Here is a 24,498-nt window from a genome sequence, read left to right as displayed (position 1 = left end):
AGGACGTACTCCAACGTAGGGTCATTTGTTGCGGATTAATGAAGTGAAAGCTCTCTACATTGAGAACAGTGAGGGTAAGGGACTACCTCACACCCCTGCGAGAGCTTCATGACATATAACAACTGCATTTGACTGTGGATAGGTCTTCAAAGCAACAATCAAATCCATTAAGGACACCGAGATTCACACAATTCAACCAACCGGGACTCGCAATATGCAGGACTCGAAATATGTCTTGCAAGTGTCCAATAAGTCAAACGAAGGAAAAAGAAAAACCTGTAACTACATTCAATTTCGACATAGGAGGCAGTTATTCGAGTCAAACGACTTCGACTCAAGTGCAGATGTTTTTAAAACTAGAACAGACAGTTTTTGCATCCCACTCATTACAGATTACAGCTCAAAATAATAATTACCTGGTGCTTCTTTCGCTTATTTCGCTGCGGACAACCTCCCATCTGCTGTTGACAACATTCACTTTTTCTCTAAGGGTGTCTGCGTCCTGCTCGGTCGATTGTGCAATGATATCTTTACAAAGCAAATTCACTGCCTCCTTTCGGGCCTCGTTCTCAGTCAGGCCTTCCTCAAGACCCTGGAATGAGAATTATCGGTTGTTTATAATAATAAGTGGGGTTTTACACGTCAAAAGAACTGTAGTCCTGAATTTACTCGGCGGTTCTTGCTCTTCATAGTGAACATTATCAAGTTATTTGTGTTTGCTGTCCTGAGGAGCGTAGATACGTTGACTTGATTAAGTAGCATGTGCCCAAGAAAGAGAACAATGGTTATGTATATGGTTGATGGAAACACGATCGAGTGAATATCACAACAGTATCGTATTTTTCACTTTGAGGGAGTCTTCAATGAAGAGCGTTTCGCATAAAAGCAGCGATTTATAACGAGAATGTTCTCTACGTTTGAATATCTGGGTAAAGTGTTAAAGAATGAACATTTTTCAACGGCCAGAAAATAACACTTTAGGCCGTTCTTGTTGGCTTTCCACGTCATACATATTATAACCATAAATGCAAAATACCACAACGGGCTGTAAAGATTTTCTTTTTGAAAATTGATGGGTTGATCGTAAAATGTATTACATCAATGGGTTGAATTCGTAGTATCTCATAGACGATAGCTTTTAAGTACCAAACCAAGGATATTAAATCCAGATTTTTTTAAAAACCACAAAAAATCTGGCTAACTGTGTGAAGGATTTAGCGAAAAAAAAATCACTACACAACCTGTTTATGGCGAAAACACGTAACTACGTTCGATTAAAGGGAGAGTTAGTAGCAACAAAGACATGATAAACAACAAAACAAGTTAAGAGCTGCAAAAAGTCATTGAAAATCGATTTTATCTCATCAATTGAAGTGCTTTATGCCCCCCAAGTAGCACCAAGATTTCCAAACATTACAAAGTTTGATATTATTCCAATTAGGAAAGAATACCAATATTTCTGATATTGATTGGTTTGTAGCTGTGTAATGGAACATTATGGGTCAGGAAACAAGTACTGGCCCAGTGTTCTTAAGATCAAGTACTGGCCCAACTGATTCCCCGTATCAGAGTCTTGTAACGGAGTTTGTGACAATGGCAAATAACATCATATCCTTCCAAGAAAAAGCAGTACATTTAAATGTGTCAATATGATTTTTTTACATCAAACGAACACTGTCCAGAAAAATAGCTAAAGACGAACAAAATGCTACCCAAATCTGAAAACTTTCACGCGTGCAGTCAAGTTGACAAAAAGTTGAGGATTCAACACTCCGTTGACATTATCCTGCGTTTTCTTGAATAACGAAACAGGACAATAAACAAATGCGTGAAGAGTACGACAGATATAATGGCCAAGATGTGCAACTGCAGATTATGTACGATATTTTATCTAAAATTATGCTTTTTATCATAAATTGTATTTTGTATTCATTGTATACAAATTTGTATTATGGTATTATGTTTAAATAGTTGGCCTTAATTAGCTTTTAAGCTATATATTTTCAGCTGCCAACCATAAATCAAAAAATTAGTAATAATAATGAAAATAAGAAAAAGACGAACCTGTTGTTCTTGCAAAGCCAGTGATTCGTTTATCTCCCCGGTTGAATATTTGGTTTCAGCCAGTTTGTTTTCTGCCTTTGTAAGCCACAATGTGAGTTCCTTGAGATCATTATGGAATTGCCTCCATACAGAAACAGATTTGTCGTACGATGCATATCTAGCCTTAAATTCAACGTTGACGGCATTCCAGTTGAGTCTGAGCGAGTTCAGCGACACATCGATGCCATCCATATCATCTGGGTCGCATTTGCTGAGATACCTCTCGCGAAGGATCATCAGATTGTCAACAATGGGAGCCATTCGGTCCATGCTTTCTTCTAGCTCCTATAGAATAATAAAAAAATTTATAACAGAAATACAAACAGTTGTCAAATCAAAATTTAAACTATTGGATGCAAATCCCAACTCTAAATTGGGCATAAAAGCTTAAAGGAAGGAAAGATCATCAAATGGAATGAAAAAAGAGATTGGGTACCAAACGGTATGAAGTCTACACATTTCAATGAAATACGTAAAACATTCTTAAGGCGGACACCCTAAGTTTAAGGTGGCTGTTCATTTAAGGGGACTGTCCGTTAACTTCAGATGGCTTGTAAAAAGGTTTTCACACCCAAAATATATGGACAACAGTATCAAACGGTTCTTTAGGGGTTCCGTTATTGTTGCATGTCCGGTAATAGGATATCACTTTCATGTGTTTGCTACAAACTCTCTATGCTGTTGCTGAACAACTAAAATTTCATGACATACTTCGTGACTCTATCTCAATTCGACTTTAACAGCTGCATTTTGACTAAATGCATTGAACTATATTTAGATAATTACAAACAACTAGAGATGAGCATCTATATATATATATAGAAGCAAAGTTTGTAACAGTCTCAGTTAAAAGCATCTTGCAATATTTCCTTAGTTGCCAAATGCATTTTAAGCGAACAGATGGCAATTAGTTCTGATATCTATACCGCGAGAATAGGTCGAGATTGACGCATTTCTGCTGTTTATTACACAGTTCCGTACATTAGTAATTGCAGCAGATTGCACATGAAATAATATTGTGACGTAGTATAAATAATCATTTCTGCTTACTGCATTGGGAAATGGCTGTCTTATTAAAGCAAATGCCAGCATGACAAGCCATGTTAGACGTCTGATTAAAATTTGCTAACCTGACAAACATCAAATCATCCAAGTAGCATTTAACTGCAAACTTGCTTTCACGAATCAATCAAAAACTTTGCACATTTCTTCAAGGCTTTCTTCCTTTCTTAGATATTCCAAGTTACACTTGGTGAAAAACAGTTGAATTTTTTTTGCATGTTCTCAAACCAATGTCTTCAAATTTAACTTTTCAACATATATAAGCAATTAAATGATAAGATAAACGAATTCTTTTTTCATATCGGGAGTTCTGTATACACAAATCTAAAGCTCTCCTGAAACTCCAGCGGGCAAGTAAATTCTGACAAATAAAATCTCCCTTTGATCATTAACGGGATCAGAGAGAATAAAAACAATTCATTGTTTTTACAACGACAAAAAATTTGCCATCTGGCTGTATATATCTGCATCATTAAAACGAAACTGATCGAATCAAATCAAAACAAATACCCTCACCATCGCCAATGTTTCCAGGAACAGCGCCTTTATCTAACTACTCTGATATTACAGTATGCCTTGACATGCGAGTCAAGAACGTAACTGCAAAAATCACACTACATGAGTTGTTACTCACTGAAAGCCTTGTTCTCGCTCTTATGTGTACGGCATATGGCTCTCACAACTGTTCACCAAACACATTACAACTTCCTGCCGTCTTAAGATCAAATCTCCTTGGAGTTTCAATTAATATGATATTAAGTCCACAAGATGGTTAGAAAGAGGTGATAAGACTCTGAAAGCATTTCGAAACACCTAGAATTCCAATTTAATGGCCTTTGCAAATTTACATGCTTTTTGGATATTCTAAAACCCTACAGAGACGCCATCTTCTGCACAGTTTCAAATGTACGGGCAACATTGGGTTTCAGAGACTTTGGTTTCAGTGTTATCATGTTTTACAGCATGGGTCCGTTATAATACCATAAGGATAAATTTCGTTTAAAATAAGCACTGAGAAGTTTAATGGGTGTTTTTTGATATCGCTAAAACGCTCAAGACCCCAACTTTATCGTTGCACTTTCGAAGAACCTGCAGCGAATAATCACATGCATCTAGAAATGCAAGCATTGCTGCCTCTGCAATACAGACTAAACTGACATTTTCGCTTTTATATTTTTTCACATTCGGTATTTGCATGCTTGCAGATACCTTGGAGTGAGGCATAACAACAGATTAAATGTTATCCGTGCAACGCTAGTGAAAACGCCAGTGCGAAAATCCGATGCTACATTTGGCGGGTATCTTATACACCTCGCAAATAAACCCCATGCAAAACTATAAAAAATAGTAATAACCCCAGTACTGACCTGAGGTCTTGAAATGCAGTAGTTTTCGGTAAAGGCTGGTCAGGCTATAACAATCGTGTAACGCATCATGAAACTTAAGGGTTTTTTATTGATCTGGTTTGATATCTAAACATGTCAGATAAGTATCCCTGAACATATGGACATCTTGTTTAGTAAATAAGATTTGATTAATCCGTATACAATACTTCCTTCTCATCTCTTCTATTCTGTATTGCAACATTGAGTTCAAAAGCCAGGGCATAAGGCCGCTATTAAGGCAAAGATTTTGACAAACCTCCTATGCTGTGCAGAAAATGTATGGACAATTACAAACTAGCAGGGGGGGGGGCGATGATGCTGCAAAAGGTACTTACGAGTTGCAAGAATATTGTTTTGGGTACCAAAATGCAACAAAGTGTAACAGTTCCTTTGGATACCTGTGTGAAAATCCAATGTTTGGTTTGCATATTTTTTTGTTCTAATGGACAACGTCTTCTGGTACTGAGCTGTGGTAACACACACTGACAAATTCATCAGGTACTAATAATAAAAAATCGCTCTTTACATAGCGCCTACGTGGCCTGAGAACACGTATGGTGCGGATAAGTTCTGACAGAGCCACAGCTCTCAACACTGCCTACCTCAATCTTTTTCTCTTCCAATCAATAAGTCAAAAAATCAGAAAATAATCAACAGATGCTTTTACTCCAGATTAACTGGATGTAACAGTATTGAAAAGTGAGCCTTTGTTTGGTTAAAAGGAAGCAAAGACATTATTTAATCACGGTATACCTTGAATGAACAGGGATATGTTTTCAGCACTGGTCGTGCTCTGGCATCGTCTACAGGAGGACCAGGACATCAAGAATGATCATGGAACAGATGGAATTCAAATAGAATTAAATACCCATGCGACGGACACACTTGGGGATTGAGTAACCCGTGTTTAGGAAGAGAAAGTTACCTGCACACGTTGGCGTGCATAGAAAAGCACACAAGTATATGAGTAAACAAAAGTAAGTGAACACGAAAAAGGCCAAAGGGCGGACGGCCTTTCCAAAGTCATACGACCTCTGAGCGCATTTGTGTAATTGGATTGCATACTTTGAGATCTGTTCATCCCGGTGTTTGCTTTAATATTGCATCACTATAATACCACAGATAACACAAAACCGATGAGAGTTTAGTGATATAACTCAATTGTAAGCAGGGAAAAATTCTTTAGAATATGTGAGGGAGATCCATTGATAAAACGGAAAAAGAGGGTAAGAGGAAAAGAGGAAATGGACAGCGTAGGGGAGATGGAAAAAGTGAAAAAATATCAATTATTCAAAAAAATATCAATTTGATTATAAGTAAGAAAAAAGTCCTTTTGGGGAGCAAAAGACAAGCAACGTTTCAGTTAACTACTAAAGGGGACGGTGCACATTAGTATACGCTTTCAACACCACTGGAGTAGCTAGGAGTAGCTAGGATATTCTTCTACATAAAGAACAATGTTTTTTCTACGCTGTTTTAATGGTCTAAACTACCTTTTCTTGCATGATTCAAAGCTATAATGCCTGCCAAAAGTACTTGGAACACCCGGCAATCTGCGCTGCATTTTATATCTTTCATTCCTTTTCCGGAAAAAAATTACTACTTCTGCCCCCTTCCCCCTAGAACAACGTGGATAATTTAGAAGAATGTTATAAAAGAAATGAAACAGAAAGTGCCTCCGAAAATCCTAACCCGTTTCATAGTAACCCAACATTGTTCTGTGGGGGAGAGGGGGTGATTGATTTTGACCTTGCACACTAAGGTCAGTGTTCCAAGACTTTTGGCAGGCATTGTACCACTAGAACTAATAACCTAGAATTGAATGTTATACATTCCTGATGTCTGCTGGCGATCATTTGATGTAAGCAAGATTTGAATGCAAAATGCAAAATACCCATAACAGATATCAATCATTTTAAAAGTGAAAATTTGGAGGTATATCGTGTTTGCATAAAACTATTAAACATACCTTCATCTTGCGCTCACGTTCAGTGAAATTCTCGAACTCTTTTCCCACAAATACGTGATTTTCTAATTCCTTCTTGATTGCAATGACTTTGCTGTTGGTATTCTCAATATTTTCAATGTACTTCTTATGATTAATTCCACTGTCTTTATCATGTAGCGAGTAATTCTCAAACAGCCATTGAATCTCATAGACTTTGTGCTTCTTAGTCAATAGTTCTGGCGCTAGAAAAAGATCGAAAATGTTAATTCCAGAATATCATCTCTAAACACGACCTTTCGGGTTTTCAAGGCTTTTAAAATTAGTCAAATCAAGTCGATCAAGTCGAATGATTCCGTTAAAAGTCTCCTTGAAATCCATCCTAAACCTAAAAGATGATTTTTCCAAGATTTTTTTTCCGAATAGAGTGGTCCTGTTTTGCTAAATTCGATCTGATGTTGGATTATATACGTAACAAAGATATTGTAAAAGTGCAAGATATCTGCAAACTTGCAGCTGAACTTTCAGTAGAACTACTAACATTGATTATAAGACCTGCAACACCTTGATCTATATTTGTCGACGGCTGCAAGTATGAAGTTAAGACTGGAAATATTTCATTTATGAAATGTAAACAAAAACGTGCTAAAATACTGCTATGAAATGTTTCAAACAACAATCCGTAGATCGAGTTCGTCTATCCATCTTCTAAATATTCTTAACTTTTATGAAAGTCATCTGTATCGCAAACATGTCTGCAGCATCAAAACGTCACAATCTGCAACACTAACAATTACTTATACAAAAGTCGTTAAAACCTAGTTCGACAGTTGCCTTAAATTTTATTATTAAATTGAAAGCTGAAATAGGCTTTATATACGCTTAATTCAAAGAGGGCAAGAAGTCGGATATTGGCGCTGAATACTCACAGAGTTCTTTAAACAAGGTAATTCCAGAGCAGGCAGATTCTTTGAGCACAGCCCCATGCTCTTTGCTAAGCCAAGAATCAATCACAAAACCATACAACTTGGCAGCAAGTTCGTCTAGCACGTAAATGCTGCTCAGGTACCAAGCTGGACTCGATCCCTCGTTGTCGTGCCAGATTCGAATTTTGCTAAGTTTTCCGAGCCAGGGTTGATCTCTGAATGTGAACACATCTACCTGACCCGGTAGGAACTTCTTTCGCTTAGTTTCTGATTGACGCAAAGCAAATTGCTCACTGTTCCCGTACTCTCCAAATAGCTTGATGTAGACATTGGCTCTTGTGTCGCCCTCAGGAACATCAGCGGTGTAAACGCTCAACTTGTATGTTGTATCTACAGAAGAAAAAGAACTTACAAACAGACACCAGGAACATGATACAATCGGTATTTTGCAGATGGGAAAAGGGGGGAACTGTGTTGAATTGAAGTATGGGAAAGATCGCACATCAAGCAATCATTAAATGCTGTCTTTTTGCATATCTGTGACAATTCTGTAAGCAACATGCTGGTACACGTTTTTTCATATGGTGACAATCCAAAGACTAAGCATTGACTGTCCTTACATCCCCCTGATATTTGTCTCCTTGACAATCCTTTTCACATTTTCATTTCCTAGCTATTACTCTCGTATAAAAGGTATACAAAAATCTGGTACTCTCATAGGCAAAATGCTTACCTTTTTCTTCTGGTTTTTTGATTTGATAAAATCGTGTCTGAATAATTTTGAATCGCTTTCTCAATTGGTCTATCTCACTCAATGAAATTTCTCCATCTGCGCAGACTCGGCTCAACTCATCAGCGCGCATATCTACAGCCTCCATTTCAGATGCGCGTTTCTCGATATCATGTTCCAGTTCCTAAGTATTAAAAAGAATATACGAAAATCAGTACCTTAGTTCTTTTCAAAACTTAGTAACTATACGGCAGGGCGAATTGGAAAGATTTGCAAACTTCACTCTACACTATCAGAGAACAAAAAAGACTGAGCAAGAAACAATTTAGATGTTGATCCCACTCTCTGTGGAATCTTAATTCGCCTTGGTAAGTCATTTTTGCATTTATAAAACGTCGATACACAAATCAGCGAACGTGTGTGCGTTCTGGTTCTCACAGTTTACTTAGGATCCCACTATAACATCAAACAGTGAGCCTTAACATAAGAAGAAGACTCCACCCGACCTGCATTTAGCCAAAGTCCAAGTTCTTTTAGTAACGCCTTTAGAAAAAAGCTCCACGGTTGAAGATTAATGCAATTCTCCGTCTACAAAATATCAAAAGGAAAAAGCAGTAATAATCCAACTAAATTAACCTTCATTTTGTCTTCATCTTCTTCTCTCTCCATTGCCTTTTCAGCATCTTCAAGCCATTTTTGAATAGCCTCGAAGTCATGTTGATAACGGAAAAGCTTTTTATCAACACTTCGAAGTGTCTTTTTTCGTAGCGCTACAGTTGTGTGCGCTCCGCTGACCTTACGTGTTAACTCTTTTGCTACCTGCTGCACATCTACTGAGACTTCTGGCTCCCCTTCAACACGGTAGCTTTTGGCCTCACTCAAAAGTGCATCGACACGAGGTTGCAGGTCTTCCAAAGCTTTCTGGACGTCCTGTTTAACAAAGAATAACAAATGCTGTAAAATACGAACCAAAAACCTCTGTTTTTTCTAAGTCAGATTATAAAAAATACTCTCTTTCATGTTATAAGCCAGATACATATCTTGAAATATTTTCGTGTGATTATTCGTGTTTTTATTCGAAAATTTTTATTCGTGTGATTAACTTTTAATTCACTATTCACTAGGAGAATACGAAGTTTACAATTTAGCTCAAAAAGTTTGTCATTAATAACATAACCTTGTTTCAATTTCGTGAAAACCTGAAAACAGCGACCAAGAATTAAGAAACAGGCAGCTATGAATTTATACCTACAAAAGGCACCTTTTTACAAAAAATTAAATTTAGTCAAAAATACACAGCATTACCTCTGCCTCCTCTTGTGCTTTTACGACGTCATCTGTCTTGCTCGACCTCACTTTGATTCTTATCAATGTTCGTTCAAGATTCTCAATCTCAAAAATCACTTGGCTTAACTTCATTCGTATATCGCCTTCAAAAGATAGAGATATTGCTAGCATTAAGCCTTTGCAAATAATGTACGACTGAAATGCAATGTATCTTCGTTAAAGGAAACGAAAGAGATTCATTACCATTTCGAAACATACTTCACTTCACTGGGACGTCACTGGGCCTTGGACTGTTTAAGAGAGACTAAATATCTATGTCAACGCGGAAGCCCACCCTCTTATTAAAAGGATCAAGTGAAAGGCTCTGACTATTTGCATATTGTATACATTTAAATTTGATGATTTAAATGCTATTAGTTTCCTGCCATCGTTCACTACAGTGCAACTTAACGACATGAACCTATGCAAAATGATAGCAAGAGGCGCATGGCGACACACTACAACAACGGTAAGTTTTAACAGATTAAGCAATTAATTTTGCTGGAAAAAACAGAACACATTAATTCATTCGATGGTTTTTAAATCATAGGCTCCATCACTTGCGACAAAATCTCAGTTGCTTTTTAATAACATCCATGAAGAACATACTTTTCTCGACTGTTTTGCTTGTGACAGTGAACTTCACTTCTGCGTATTGTTTTACTTGCGTAGATTCTGTCTGTCTTTTCATTACCCAAACACTGTTACTGGTGTTGGCGGACTGGTTCTGCGTCACCAACTCAACATTGATCGGCATTTCATCCACTACATCCGGTGCCGATTCAACCTCCCGCCTACTATCTGATACCAATACTTCCTCTTCGACAATTTCGATTCTTGCTGCTTTTTCTTCCTCTGCAATTTTCAAAGCTGCTTTCAGCCGTTCTTCCTCTTCTTTTTCTTCTCTTTCAATTATCTGATGCACTTTCCTCTCTGTATCAGAAATCTTGAAATCAACTTTCTTCTCGAGATCTTCCCATCGTTTATACAGCTGTGTTTCGAAAGGTTGAACCAAACTTGGCTTACCACGTGTCGCAATATCGTCTCCGAGTGCTTTTAGCGAATCTAATCTGGATTCGTTATCGTCCACATCTTTCTTCAATTTCTAGAAAGTAAAGCAGATATCATGATTAGATATCAAACTTATGAGACACGTTTTACACGAAAGAGGGACCTGTGCCACCTTTGTACATTAGAAAGAAACCCTAATCAACAAACACCTTTCGATTACTAATTACTTGTGGCCTAAAATTATTCCGCACTGTAAAAGGTTTGTTGAATCAGCCACCAGAAAATGAATATCGGTTCATAACCGAGAGATCCGGTTAAAATACACTGAGCACAATTAACTAATATTTTTTGCTACTTGTTTGATCTAGGCTATTGAAAATTTAAAGGGCTGCGAATGGTCTAGTTTTTAAAAACCAGGTGTGCGTTAACCTCGCCCCATTCCTCGACAGATAGAGTAATAGTATAAAACTAACGGATCATTGGCAACAGACGTTTTATCCTTTACCCTGGACGATGCAAGCCCTTAATTAGATTCATTGCAATGATATGTTTTACTCATTGAAATGTATTTAAAATTCACGATAACGTATAGCGATTCGCAGTAAAATTTAATCCAAATAGACCACACATTAATTCGTTAAGCTCTAGATTGGAAGGATGATTACAATTTCTCCATAAGCTTGTGTTGAAACAAGTGTTTATCATGCAAGAAATGTAATGCAGTAATTGTAAACATAAAAATCTGTACTTAGGCTGCATGCAAGAATAGCATGTGAATGTTAAAGTATTTCTAATACAACACCGGAATCCCCTTTCGTCTATCATTCACTAGGGTGCAGAAAAAAAGAATGCGGGGATTGTTATAATAAAAAAGGCTGAATTCACAAAGGCTAACTTCAAAATTGGTTCGTGTGTATAGGGTTGTCTAATCTCAAATGAATCAAAACAGTCGGCAAATCAAAAACTTAAGAGTCTTATGAGCAGCTTTTAACCAGATTGTGGAAGAAACTTTGCTATCAGTTGGAGATTGACTTCAATATGATGACAAGGAAACCACAGTAATTGAAAATCAGGGTGCGATGTTTCGCACTACTGTGCAAAGCTGGAAAGCATTCAGAGAGCTAGCTTTTGAAAGCAACAAATTTTGAGCAGATAATGCTTTAAAACATATTTGGAAAGTCGGTTGCTTGCAAAATATGCAAATTATGGATAAATATAATAGAAGAGGTTCCAAACCTAAATTCGTATTTGCGAAAAAAATGGAAGATGTTATACAGTCCTAATAAGAATTATTTAATCTTGTTTCCTTAAAACAAATGAACGAATATTTGAAGCTAAGAAAATAGTCTATCCCTTTCTTAGATTCCCAATTGCAGTCCCAATCACTATGCTGCAATAAAAACTATCAAAAGAACCAGCAAAATGCGAACTTTATGGGGAACGATTAAAGTAAACCGTTAAACTGAGGGCTCGTTTAACCGGAGCAAATTGTTAGGCAAAATTGAAGGGCCTAGATGTTTATTTCGCCATGCTGAGAAAGTCTTAAATCAGAGGTTCATTATATCGGAATGCCAGTATGCTGACGCTAAAAGTATTATTAATACAATAATGAATTTCCTGTAACATTTGGCCGTATTATTTAGCCATTCTTAATCACAAACATTGGGATTCCTTATCATGAAATCTACGAAAAGGCCTTCGTCATAAATGTGAAGTGCACTGATTGTAGTATCAACAATTCAAACGAAAGATGCAATACAAATGGACTTACACGGCAAACACTCAAGCCATCAATAAAACCTCTAGACCATACAAAGAATCGAAGGCTACCCTACCTTTAATTCATCCAATTCTGCTTCCAGGTCGTGCCGGCTTTCTTGGTATCCCAACAGATCAACAGATTTTTCCATACTGTCAATCCAGACGTTCAAGTCATCAACATTCCTCTCATAATCGTCAATTACTTTCAGCCATTTCTGAAGCGTCTCGAGTCTTTCCCTAGACTCCTTTGTCAATTCCAGCCAAACACTGTAAATATTATCAACCTTCGATTCAAAGGCTTTAAAAGGCGCGGCCTCACATTTCGTCAGAAGCTCCTTCGTATCTTTCTTCACTCTTTCTACCGTAGGACCATGCTCGTTAAGGTCATCAATTATGTTCTGAGGATAGAAATAGAATCGTTGGTATTGAGTTTATCAGCCAAAGATTGGAAAGGTATTATTTCTTAGTTTAATTAAATTCAGAAACAAACAAAACGGCGACGAGAATCCAATGTTATGAGATGAATTTTAAAAATAAATTAAACGAAACGAATGCTAATATTTTACCCCGGCATACTGGGCTTCATCAGAGTAAATGAGAATTGTTTCTGAATTTTATCCTCGTTTTTGTATTATACTCATTGCAAGATTCACAGAATCGGCGGACAGCCTATCCTGCGGTTCTTCCTTCTCACACATTACTTCTTAGAATGTGGCTGGTGTCAATTTGCCGAATTTCTGGAGGTTTCTATAAATTATACTAAAGTTTTCGTTTGTAAATAGTTGGTTTGAACTGGTTTATTACTTCAAATTGTTTAAACATTAAAATGATTTTAAAACACTAATTATTAGATTATGAAGTATAGGGGAGCTGTTAACAGGGTCTTGGGATGTCCACCCTTCCTTAGTATAGCTAATCTCGTGCTTTGCTGTGCGTGAATATTAAATACCGTTCTGTCCAATAACTCCTTAGATAAAAAGCATTTTTCTGCAGAGAACATAGATGTGCAAAATTATTGTAACATTTACACCGATTTTCAAGTCAGGTATTAAATAGATACACACATTTTATCTTATCGTATGTTACGTTTTTGTGTTTCTAAAAAGTAGCTCGGTGAGTGCTAGTCCCGATTTTAGTTTTCTGTTGAAAGAATGCGTGAGTCAATAGTAACCTTAATTCGTTCAATCTCTGGTTCCGGGTTTTCTGGCAGCTCCACCGATTCCTTCCGCAATTCAACGTTAACTGTTTTTATCCATTGGTCTAAATCGTCAAGGTCTGCCTCAAGAACTTCAATAATTTCCAGTGCGGCGGCGAACAGCTAAAACATAGAATAAAAATATAGCAAAGACAATCAAACACAGAACAAGTAGAAGGTTTCAAAAAATCCATTCTCGACAAAGAAAACTAAGGAAGCAGGCCTTTAAAATCAGTATATCAGAAAATTCAAATTTTTGCTGAAAAGAAAAAAAGAATAACTACTGTCGCAATATAACAATTTTTTAGGAATGCTTTATTTTACGAAGACAGGTATCAACCCAGTGGTACCGTGAGATTTTCCGGGGAAGGGGGAGTAAGCCCACCTTAACAGGCCAGTATATGTTTGGTAGGGTGAATTCCTTACTTGGCAATGCAAATAACCTCCTTATTATGCTATTGATTTTCAATCAATGAGTAATTTCTACTAGCGAATGTAAATATATAGGGTGTGACAACGGGTGTGGTCTTGGATTCACGGAGCTCTCTACAGCACAGCCTCCCTTCCAAACTTTTAAGGACGACACCCGACACCCGACATCAATCTACCTTTCTCTTATCATCCATTGTCGTTCCAAGAAGCTTGTGCTCGTTCTGAACTTCATTCAAGCTCCTTTCGATGGCTCCTTTCTCATCTCCTGTTTTCGCCTTGATTTCAGTTCCAATTGATCGAAGTTTCTCGATGTCTTGAGCTATTGTTTCATAGATTGTTTTGTAATCCTATAAAAAAGTAAACACCGCAAAATAAAACAGTTTCACCAATAACTTGCATTCACTTTTGTTCTAAGCAAAAAATGCAGTTTGCACTTTGAAATGCGTCAGGTGGCGATTACTTTAAAATATACTTTAAAACAGTTAAGAATTTATGTGATATTGACAATTCTTGTGTTAGTAACTTCTTAGTTTTTTCGTCTTCGCGAGAATTCAGAGTTGTTTTGCATGACGTACCAATTTTTCTTCAGCAGCATTATTAAAAACATCCACGTTTTAAATGAGAGACATTGCGTGCGCATTTTCTTTATTGATAAATAATGAGGTTGTGCGCGTTGTACGTTGAAAATGAACAAAATTTGATAAAATAAATTGACTAACCTCTAAGTCATTCACCAACGACTGAATGTCTGCAACTGTTGGCGATTCCAGTTTCAATTTCTTTATGCTTCTTATTATATTGTCCATTTCAGAAAGGATATTGCCATGCAGAGAGACAAATTTGACCTCCAGATCCTTGAGTGGTCTTTGTTTAACTTCTTCAAAAAGCTTGGTCACTTCTGCCCATTTCACTTTGATCGCCTTCAATTGTCCTTGCAATTTGTCATGTCTCTCAGGCTTGCCAGTCTCCGTTAGCTCCTTCACAGTGTTCTCTGCCGACTGTAACATGGTCTGGTTCAACGAAAGCTCTTCCCGCAAAGTCTGCAAAGAAATTAGATGTCAATCATTCACATTTGCGGATACAATACACTTTTGCATTAAAAAAATATAAGAAGGACAAATTAAACTAATTAGCTCACTGTTTGGTAAAGCAACAAATAGCCTATCATTCAAAAGAAAGTCTTTAAAACTTGACTGATGCTATGAAGACTTACAACATTCACTGCCTTTGCAGATACCAACAGCAACCTTATTATTTAGAGCCTTAGAAAAACAGAACCTTATTAAGACTGTTACCTTTAACAATTGTAAATGTCTGATTCATCTATGGGGACTGGAGGAATAAAACACCTTCCTTCGTAGTACTAACAACATTATTGCTAAGTTCGAAGCCAAGTAAAAACGCCTCTTATCAATGACATATTCGTCAATAACAAATTCAATAACAAACTATAGAACTAAGAATATTAACTTTAATCTTCGCATTACGATACGATGACTAGCGTGGATGAGACTCAATATTTTATTACATTTCCAAAGCTTCACAATACCTTCAAAAGAAAAATATAGACAAGCAAAGAAGATGAGTTGCTAAACGGAAAAAAGTAGTACTGTTTCCATTCATTAAATGGTTACACAAAAAATCTCTTCAATTAACATGTTGCAATTTATTTCATTTTATTTTTTAGAACTCGGAAAAGCAACTTAGAATCGTTTTTATCTATACAGCAAAAACGCCTACAGCTTTGTCTATACGGCATCGAGCACTTTATGACAGACCGGTAAACAGTAATATTCATTTCATTTTTAAATATTTATAACAAAACGCTTTTAAGCAACAATCTGAATCGTGAAATAAAAAATGTGTCTAAAGTCTTTCCATCAATTGAATTATTTTCTAGCAAGAAAAAATCTTCATAGATAAAGCAATTTTTCGATGGCGATTAGTTTGCCTCAAACGAATTGTTAAGACTGTTAAAATCTAACTTACGATTTGCAACAAAGTAAAAGAACTTCAACTCCAAGTTACTAAACCTCCTTTCAAAGAATTTTAAATCGCCGCAAAAAGATTTGCTCCGAACTTCAACACCGTAGAACGACTTTTGGCGAAGTCCATTTATGAAAAACATGAGCAAACAATGCAGTTTCTTTAAAAGACAACAGTTAATCTTTTTGTCTACGTGAATAATTGATGACAAATGCCAGATTTTTCCCGAAAAGTGCGAAACTTTCCACCACACCCTTTTAAAACTTTCATGTTTTGATAAAATTTACTTGGATATGGTGGAATCAGCTATGATTGTGGAGCACAGATGTTCCTGTTTCCAGCAGCACTGGACTGAGACTGCTGCGCATGCATTCAATAAATCAAAACAATACAGCTCTCTTATATAGGTGATTCCATGAGGAAAATGTACAGCCTTACCAGTGCTGCGAAATGGCAGTAAAAAAGAACAGAATGAAATGATTCTTACAACAAACCCAAAATGTCATTTGCTAACATTAAGTTTTATGTGACATTTAACTGATAAAAGATACCTGAGAAAGGACCTACAACAAGGACAAAATGATGTTGAAATTTCTCATCCCTTCCCTCCCTTGTTACAATATACTAACGAGTAGGGGTAGGATATGATCCGTTGCTTTAACAATCAAGTTGACAGGTACTTGCTTAGGCATTTTTACCCGTAGCTGTGTCTCCGAATAAAGAAATAAGAAAATATTTGAAAATAAAGGTAAAAGAGAGAGAGAATGTATAGATACTCTACGAACAAAACGTTTTTGACCAAAACGCCCGTAACACATTAAATCTTTAATTGGCATTCTTTGTATAATAAAAAAAACTGAATTCGGGGTATGTGGCCAGAATGCCACCCAAAACAAGGTAAACCAATGAAATCTATGAGACAGTACCTCATTGAAAACTGTGTCCTCTTCAGCAGCCCCCGTGACTTTGAATGAAAGTTCTTTTTCGCTTTTCTCTAACCACGTTTGCAGCCACATAAGATCCTTGGTCAACTGCTGCCTCTTCATAAGTTCTCCTTCCAAAATATGTCTAACCTTATCACCACGCTCAAGAGTATCGGTGAGTCGAGAATTGTACTGCTCCAATGTTGCGTTTGCAGATTTTGTACCGACTTTTCCACTTGAAATTCTTTTTACCAGAGGTTCAACAGACATGGCTTTGTCTGACCTCAACACTTTGTATTGAGTGTTAAGGCTCTAACAAATAAACAAATACATATATCAAAGAATTACAATCAGAGCATTGAAAAGCATAATTTTACTGCTGTGATATTGACATTAGTATTATCCGTATTAATGGCAAAAACGGTGCTGAATGCATACGACCGGCGCCTGATATTCATTGAGCAAATTGAGCAAAATAACTGTAATTTTTAATTGCGTCATCCATTAGAGACCATTGAATGGTGACGAAAAATATGCAAAGTAATTACTGCCCAGTTTTTGCCGAACTTTTTGAAAGATATAAAAATAATAAATGTCTTAAAATACACTCAGGTTTCACAAAGACAACATCTCAAACTTATTAAATAACAATGATTGTAAATTCACTCCTAACCGCAGTCATACAATTATGCACAAAGAATCTCAGCACACTAGTTGGTTAATTTGAAAATAGAAAGTAAAACAAGGCTTAACAATTCGCCTCGGTGAATCCTAATACACTCCTTTCCTACCTTCAAATCTTTCACTATTCTTGTGCATAAAATTTCTAAAAAGGGTCAGATTTCACATTTAAAGAAGTGTGCAAATAAAAAAACATGAATTGCCAACATTCTTAAAGCATATCTTGAATACTGACTAACGGAGCCCAAGCTCAGTTTTTTATTGCACAAATCACCGCAATTCTACTTCCTTCTTATTTGGTTTCTTAGGAAACAGTACATATAAGATGATCCTTGGTCTAATTATGAAGAACAAACACATGGGGAGGCAACATTAGCGAAGTGGCTTACATTCAAACATGTTTCCAGATCATGTTCGTCTCCATCCAATGCATCTGATGACTTCGTAATGCAATCATCTATATCGTCCATCACTTTATATAATTCCGCTAACAAACCATGCAGCTCTAGAAGGTCTTTCAAACCTTCGTCTAAAATGTTCTTCATATCGAGTAATTGGCCTTGGACATTTGAGAACGATTTCTTCAGCTTCTCAAGCTCTTTGGCAATTGGAGAGCTGGATCCAGCCGGAGCACTTTTAAGAAGTTCTTTTGTTGTTTCCTCATGAAGCCTAATGTCGTTTTCTTTTCGCTTAAGCATTGTGATTGCTTCCTGTAAATAAATAAGGTATGGCATGAGACTGCATGACATTGAAATGTGGCATCTTCCATAATTTCAATCATTATTGAAGAGATTTTTCAACAGCTTTATGAAAACTTTTTCTGATCAAAAGTGAGAAATGAGGATGTGTGAATGGCTCAGTCGTTAGGGTCGACGACAACAGGTCCAAGCATCTTGAATTCGAGTCCCCACACTACCAAGAAGCTTCTACAAGAGTAATTTGGTCGCCAGCAGTCTGCAACTCCAGGCGTAGGAATTAAGAAGTGTGGACAAATTAAGATGAAATAGAAGTCTTTAAAAATATATTAAAATGTCTATCAAAGGCCTATTATGCAAAAACAAGTTTTTATATAAACTGGAAAAGTTTTCAAAATTTCGATACGTCAATAATGCTGCTTAGAACGAATCAAACAACAAAATGTCACTTGAAGTTTCTGCTAATCAGAGCAAGTGCAAAATAGATGGGTATAGGTTGGCAACATTCGTGCATGCATATCACCATGACAACGACAGAAAGAAAGAAGACAGTCCTCATCAAAGAGATTATTACCAGATTACGAACTGGAATAAACACTGAATAAAATTATCAGGTAAAAGTAAAGCGTCATTATATAAGAAAAACATTCATCACAAGAGAAAACAATAACTTTTCGCGAACTTGACACTATCCTTTCTTCTAGTGCATGACAATTAAACAGATCCATTGAGAAAAACCCCTTTCAACCCCTTACAGAAATCCCTCTCTTTCAATCATAAACCAGAAACGAGGCAAAGATTTGTTACAGCCTCGAAATCGCTATAGAGCCAAATTCTATAACCACAACGTAAACATACTCACATCCATGGCAGTTTAGCTAAATTACAGCGCAGTCAGCTGTAGTTTCAAATAAAAGGGCACGCAATCATTGGAGATTGATTGTCAACCAGCATTTGGATTCCCAAAAGACTAAGCAGGAACCTAGAATTGCCAAATCCTAACACAACAACACTTGAACATGGTGTGACGTGCCACAGTAACGGCAAGCATCCCTAGTTGCACACTTAAATTGCGCAAGGGATATAGCTTTGAATCATATTGTAACAGTTGTGAATGAAATTTAATATCTTGTCATATGTGGTCAGTCAATAACACAAAGACCGCAGCCACTTCTTCTTTTTGAACAAAAGATTACACCTAAACCTGACATTCCTAACAAACTTTGCAAACCAACGATTGATCGAATTCCACCGTATACTCACATTTAAATTACTTTCTCAAATTACTTTGGCGAATTCTCAAATAATCCTTGTCAAATGGATTGCTTCACAAATTCATGCCTTGACATGAAACATTTACAAACAAAGGCGGGGTTCGTAGAGCAAGATAGGAAATCTTGAATCAAGAAACTTTATGGAACGCGGAAGTCAATGGAGCTGCAATTGCGAGACAGTTCGGTCAGAAAAGCATAGCATCAGAACTCGTCAAATAGATTTTTTCTCTAATTTCCACCTAAAGATCGCAAACAACAAACATTACAACGAAGAAAGAAAACAATGACTCAAGAACAGAAGATATAGAGAGTGATGATCAGATCATTGAAATCATCATGATCACGAATCATTGACATCCATAAAGTCATTAGAATCGTCAACCATAGTTACGATTCGTGAACGAGGCGACGTAGCTAAACACAAAAAAATATTTGGCTGTCAAGAACATTTCTTGAAGCGAATTTCAGGCAAAAAAGATCACAAGAAAGATTTTGACAACACTCAGCGAGTAAGATACATCTCGAAATCTATAAATAGAAAGAGCCAGTTGCATATTTTCGAAAAATCATGTTTAGAGAGGATACTTGACCCAAGCATGACATCTTGGTAGGGCAATGCATTTGTGATGCCCATTTGTTTTATAGTTAGATATAATTTAAGTTATTCAAGTTCTCAAGCTAAACGATCGTATACAAAAAAAATACCTTAATAGTCTCAGCACTGGTCTGCGCCGTCGTAGAATCAAGCGCGGCAAGGTCTGTTTGCATAACAGCATCAAGAGACTTCAAATAAACATAGATCTCCTTTATCCCTGAGTCAACGACTTTAAATTTGTCAAGGCCGCTCTGTAGCTTTGCCTTTTCTTTGTCCGTCTTTTGCACTATGTATTCCCATCGTTTGTTCATGTCAGTAAGTTTTGAGTTGAGAACATCCGCATACGTTGGCTCCGCGCGGTTCATCATGTAGGTGCACGTTTCTATCAATGAGTCGACCTTTTTCTGCACTGTAAGAATGTCAGACTGCAACGCCTAGGAATGAAAAAATGTTATCTTTAAAGGACTCGCAAGGTTCTCTAGCCTTTAAAATCACAACCCAAAAACATTGTCATTTATTTCACGGCAATTGGCAAGTGCCATGGTGTACTAGCGAAAATCACAAATGATTGATGAAAGCTACAGCATTTGGGATGCCCGATAGTACACCCATACTCCTGGAATAGCAAGCATTGCATATCTTTATTCTTGGAATAACCACGATCAAATATCCTTATCAAATATAATGTTTTTCGGAAAGAACAGCAGAAAACCTCCTTTTTCTTGGAAAGAAAAACATAATATTTCCTTATTCTTTAATTTAAAGAAAAACTTAATATTTCCTTATTTAGATAATCCTATATTTCAGGAATTAAATACTAAAAATTTATTCTTCTGTTAAGAAACTACTTTCTCAGCTTGAACATACCTCTACTTCCTCAACCTGAGACTCGACAGCCTCCGTGTCACCTTCGGCAATCGTACTGGACAAATCAGCAAGGAATTTGTCAACATCGTCCATCCAGTTGAACGTCTCCTTCATCGCCATCTGCAGCTCCTTTGTCTGTGTGATTGCGTCTCGTATCCTTTGCAGACGCGCTTCTAGCTTCCCTTTGACTTCAGACCAAAGACGCATCAGTTCATGTAATTGCTTTTGTAATTTCGCTGATTTCTCTGGGCTGAGATTCTTCAGCATTTCATTCTGCTTCTTGTTCAAGTAGCTTAGGTTGGACTCCTGGTCTCCTACTTTTTTCTGCTTCAACTGCAAGATACGAATAATGATATTGATAATATTTGGGACGAATATAGAGCAATCAATTTGTGCTTACTCGAGAAGGGTGTGAGAGTTATTGTACAGCATAAAACATTTTATTTGTTTTATTTTTTATTTTTTACCTTACCAGAATAACTTGTATATTAATTTTGGTTTAACTCTGTTATTTAATTGTATGTTAATTAGCTTAGGTTTTTAGACAGGGCACATTGTAAATCAGTTGTTATCTTTTCATTAATGAATGTATTACCCTTTATAAATAATTAAAAATCAAATCACAGAAAGTACTTAAATGTTATTGTGTCAAAGCTATCAAGACGTAAATATGGAAACATCGAAGCAATCATTTATGAATAAATTATTGAAAAATTAAAAAAGAAAACAACCTTCATTTTGAATAACCGTCAAACCTGCGATCTCTATAGTACGTTTATGCTCATCAGTATTGATCGTATTGATCAAAGAAAAATTATACAAAAAAATATTATTACTTATGAATTGGGAATTTTTCTTATCATCAGAAAAACAGAATAGATATTTTACTTATCGGTTAAAGATGAACTACCTTCGCGGCATTAAGAAGATGTACATTACCTTGCAAGCTTCCATCTGGTCTTCCAGACGAGGCAATTCTGCATATTGGAATTCCTTTGTCACCATTGGTAAAGCATCATCGACAGCAACCTTGATGTCAACGTATCGTTCTTGGTACTCTGGGGGCGGAGTTGATTGTATCATTTCAATAGCGTGGGACTGCTGTTGTTGCAATGTTTGATGGGCTGTTATAAACCTCTGTTTGATTGTCTCGACCTCTCTTACAAGAGCCAACCGTAAGGAGTCGTCTTCGATGTTTCTTGCTTGTGATTGGAGAGATTCTAATGCTTTCATGTGGGTTGACAGTTCACCAAGTTTGAGCTGAAAGAGAAAATAGGCATTCGTCATACTCTGTGCTTCAGCATTCATCATACTGTGGTAGGCGACAGCGAGCAGCTGCTACGCAATATTTTCTTACAACGAACATGAACTTGCTTTGGTAAGCACAAAGAATTGCAAATATTAGGTAGAAGCTGAAGATGAAAGTAGTATCAAAACATAGCAATAAACCAGGGTGCGTATAGGAAACATTAGACTAACTCTTGCAAAAATACGAGGAGATAATGATTGCTTGGATAACTAGCCCTAGAAAATTTTAAAAGCATTGTGACATTTCGTATAAACAGACTTTGACGTGGCATTAAAGAGATAAATTAATAGGATTTTATTTTAACGGAGTTTTTGATTCAGATAATCAAGCATATGTGAAAAAATCTAGTTCCAATGCACAAGCAAATAGAGATTTTAAAATATTTTATTCTTTGTATAAACAATTCTTTGAACATCTTAAAACTTTCAAAAGGCCCTGGAAATACCCGGCAGATTAGGGGCTCGTTAGCAAAATCAACAGTTTAATATACAAGTAACAGATATATACTGCACTCCCTTCCCACCGCAACAATTTTAGCCGAAAAGCATTATTGAAGAGCAGACAGCTCCGAAAATTTAATTAAACTGCAACGAGAGAGATCCTATTAGAAATTCGTTAGAATCTATTGTATATTATTCGTCAAACCTTAATCTGCTCTGACTGATATTGCGGATCCTTCGAATGTTCGATTATTATCGTCTGAATCCAGATTTCGATTTCGGTTACAACTGTAAGTATTCGCTTTGTTTCGACTTGAAATTTCCTTTTCTTTTCAGCCAAGGCTAGCCTCTTGATCTGCTTGCTAATGAGGACGCACAGGGCACTCCATTTCTCATTCAAACTGTTTATGCATTGCTCCAGACTGACTGAAGCTTGGTTGTTTGCCTTAAGCTCAGTGACAATCTCTTCGCCTTTTCTTGATATTCCTTCTATGGATGTTGCTCGGGTCTTGACTGCCGCGTCTAAAGACTGGGGTTTAAAAACGGAATATCAATTGACAGGTTTATGTAAATTGTATTCAATGTATATCCTGCTAACAAAAACAAAGTGCACAAAATGAAACGAATGTAAGATTATTTAATTCAGCAAAATAAATTGAGCTTTTCAGTGAGTTTCTTTCCTTCCAATTAATAACTTGATAGAGATACAAGCCACACAAAAGAAAGATTTGAATTAAATAAAAGAAAAACAGAAATAAAGTAATATGAAAATTGTTATGGATAAGTATCTCTACTTAAAGTCATTATTCAAAAGCAAACTTCTCTGTAAAATTGATCAAAAATCGACAATGAAAAGACAGATCACTAAATTAGAAAAAAAAAATTGAGAAAAGTTTTACAAACTTGGCAAAATTCAAAATCATCGTTGAAATCTCTTACGAAACAACAGTTAAAGTGTCTAAACACAAATTCGAATCGAAAAAGAACAAACTTTGCAATGAACGTGAAACAGAAACCCAGAAGCAAAAGAATCCGAAACAGGTGAGCCCGCGCTCCATATAGTTAGTGCGTCATTCACCGTTGGTTCAGCAAGAATGCATGCATCTTATATAGTAAGTAGGTGGTGACAGTGTCACGTGATTAAGTAATTCAGGCTCGGAAAGAAAGCAATAATTAGACATTGTTAAGTACAAACACGACAATTCTGCGTGGTTTGCTCGCTATATTAACGTGGACCAGGCTTTACGGGGGTACTTCTGTACACGAACTGGTTTGGTTCTATTTCTAGGTGACGACAAACTTTCATGGAGCAGGTGAATGGACTACTAAGAGCATAATGCTTCTAAATGGCTTTGAAACAAGCAAACATTTCACAACATACTTTAAGCTGTTTTGTCTGACACTCCTCGGAGCATAAAACGTAAGAATAAGGGTCCCAAAGAACACGATGGAAAATATATACCCAGTTGTGGATCGAATAAGCCAATCAGAAAAATGCAAGTATATGACTGGTATAGGTGTCCTTAAATGAAATCAGGCCAATTATTAATAAGAAATCAAGATCCTTTATATACTCTAGCAAAAAAGTTTCTCTTGTACTTGATACCATGTTACTCATATAGAAGAATAACAACTTTAAACGTTTTGAAATGGATGGATGTCCATACAACGTATTGGCCCGGGTGTAAAATGTACACTGAAAGTGATATCTGACACTTATTTGACACTTATGACGACTCTATATGTGAACAATTTGAAATTACACAAAACTAATATACCTTAACATATCTTAATATATCTTATATAAATTCAACAGCTCCTAACTTAAAAGTTTTTTAGAATATTAAAAAGA

General features: G+C 36.5%; 1 protein-coding gene across 3 annotated transcripts in view; it reads right to left on the bottom strand.

The window, feature by feature from the left end:
- The window catches only part of LOC135685489 (dystrophin), a 102,794-nt gene that overhangs the window by 38,784 nt on the left and 39,512 nt on the right, over window positions 1-24,498 (bottom strand). For all 3 annotated transcript variants that reach the window (XM_065201454.2, XM_065201455.2, XM_065201456.2), the window contains 18 exons: window positions 22,852-23,175; window positions 21,837-22,157; window positions 20,898-21,230; window positions 20,141-20,464; window positions 17,856-18,176; window positions 16,789-17,097; window positions 14,596-14,916; window positions 14,053-14,223; window positions 13,421-13,567; window positions 12,324-12,647; window positions 10,087-10,582; window positions 9,457-9,581; window positions 8,788-9,081; window positions 8,155-8,335; window positions 7,425-7,811; window positions 6,520-6,740; window positions 2,065-2,388; window positions 417-592 (listed from right to left, as the gene is read on the bottom strand). In XM_065201454.2, the coding sequence (XP_065057526.2) occupies window positions 417-592; window positions 2,065-2,388; window positions 6,520-6,740; window positions 7,425-7,811; window positions 8,155-8,335; window positions 8,788-9,081; window positions 9,457-9,581; window positions 10,087-10,582; window positions 12,324-12,647; window positions 13,421-13,567; window positions 14,053-14,223; window positions 14,596-14,916; window positions 16,789-17,097; window positions 17,856-18,176; window positions 20,141-20,464; window positions 20,898-21,230; window positions 21,837-22,157; window positions 22,852-23,175 (5,099 nt within the window). The remainder of the gene's footprint in view (window positions 1-416; window positions 593-2,064; window positions 2,389-6,519; window positions 6,741-7,424; window positions 7,812-8,154; window positions 8,336-8,787; window positions 9,082-9,456; window positions 9,582-10,086; window positions 10,583-12,323; window positions 12,648-13,420; window positions 13,568-14,052; window positions 14,224-14,595; window positions 14,917-16,788; window positions 17,098-17,855; window positions 18,177-20,140; window positions 20,465-20,897; window positions 21,231-21,836; window positions 22,158-22,851; window positions 23,176-24,498) is intronic.

Source organism: Rhopilema esculentum, chromosome 15 (genome assembly GCF_057945365.1).
Source record: "Rhopilema esculentum isolate cy_ngs chromosome 15, ASM5794536v1, whole genome shotgun sequence".
NCBI lineage: Eukaryota > Metazoa > Cnidaria > Scyphozoa > Rhizostomeae > Rhizostomatidae > Rhopilema > Rhopilema esculentum.
Note: the sequence above shows the minus strand (reverse complement) of the source record. Positions and strands in the feature narration are given on the sequence as shown.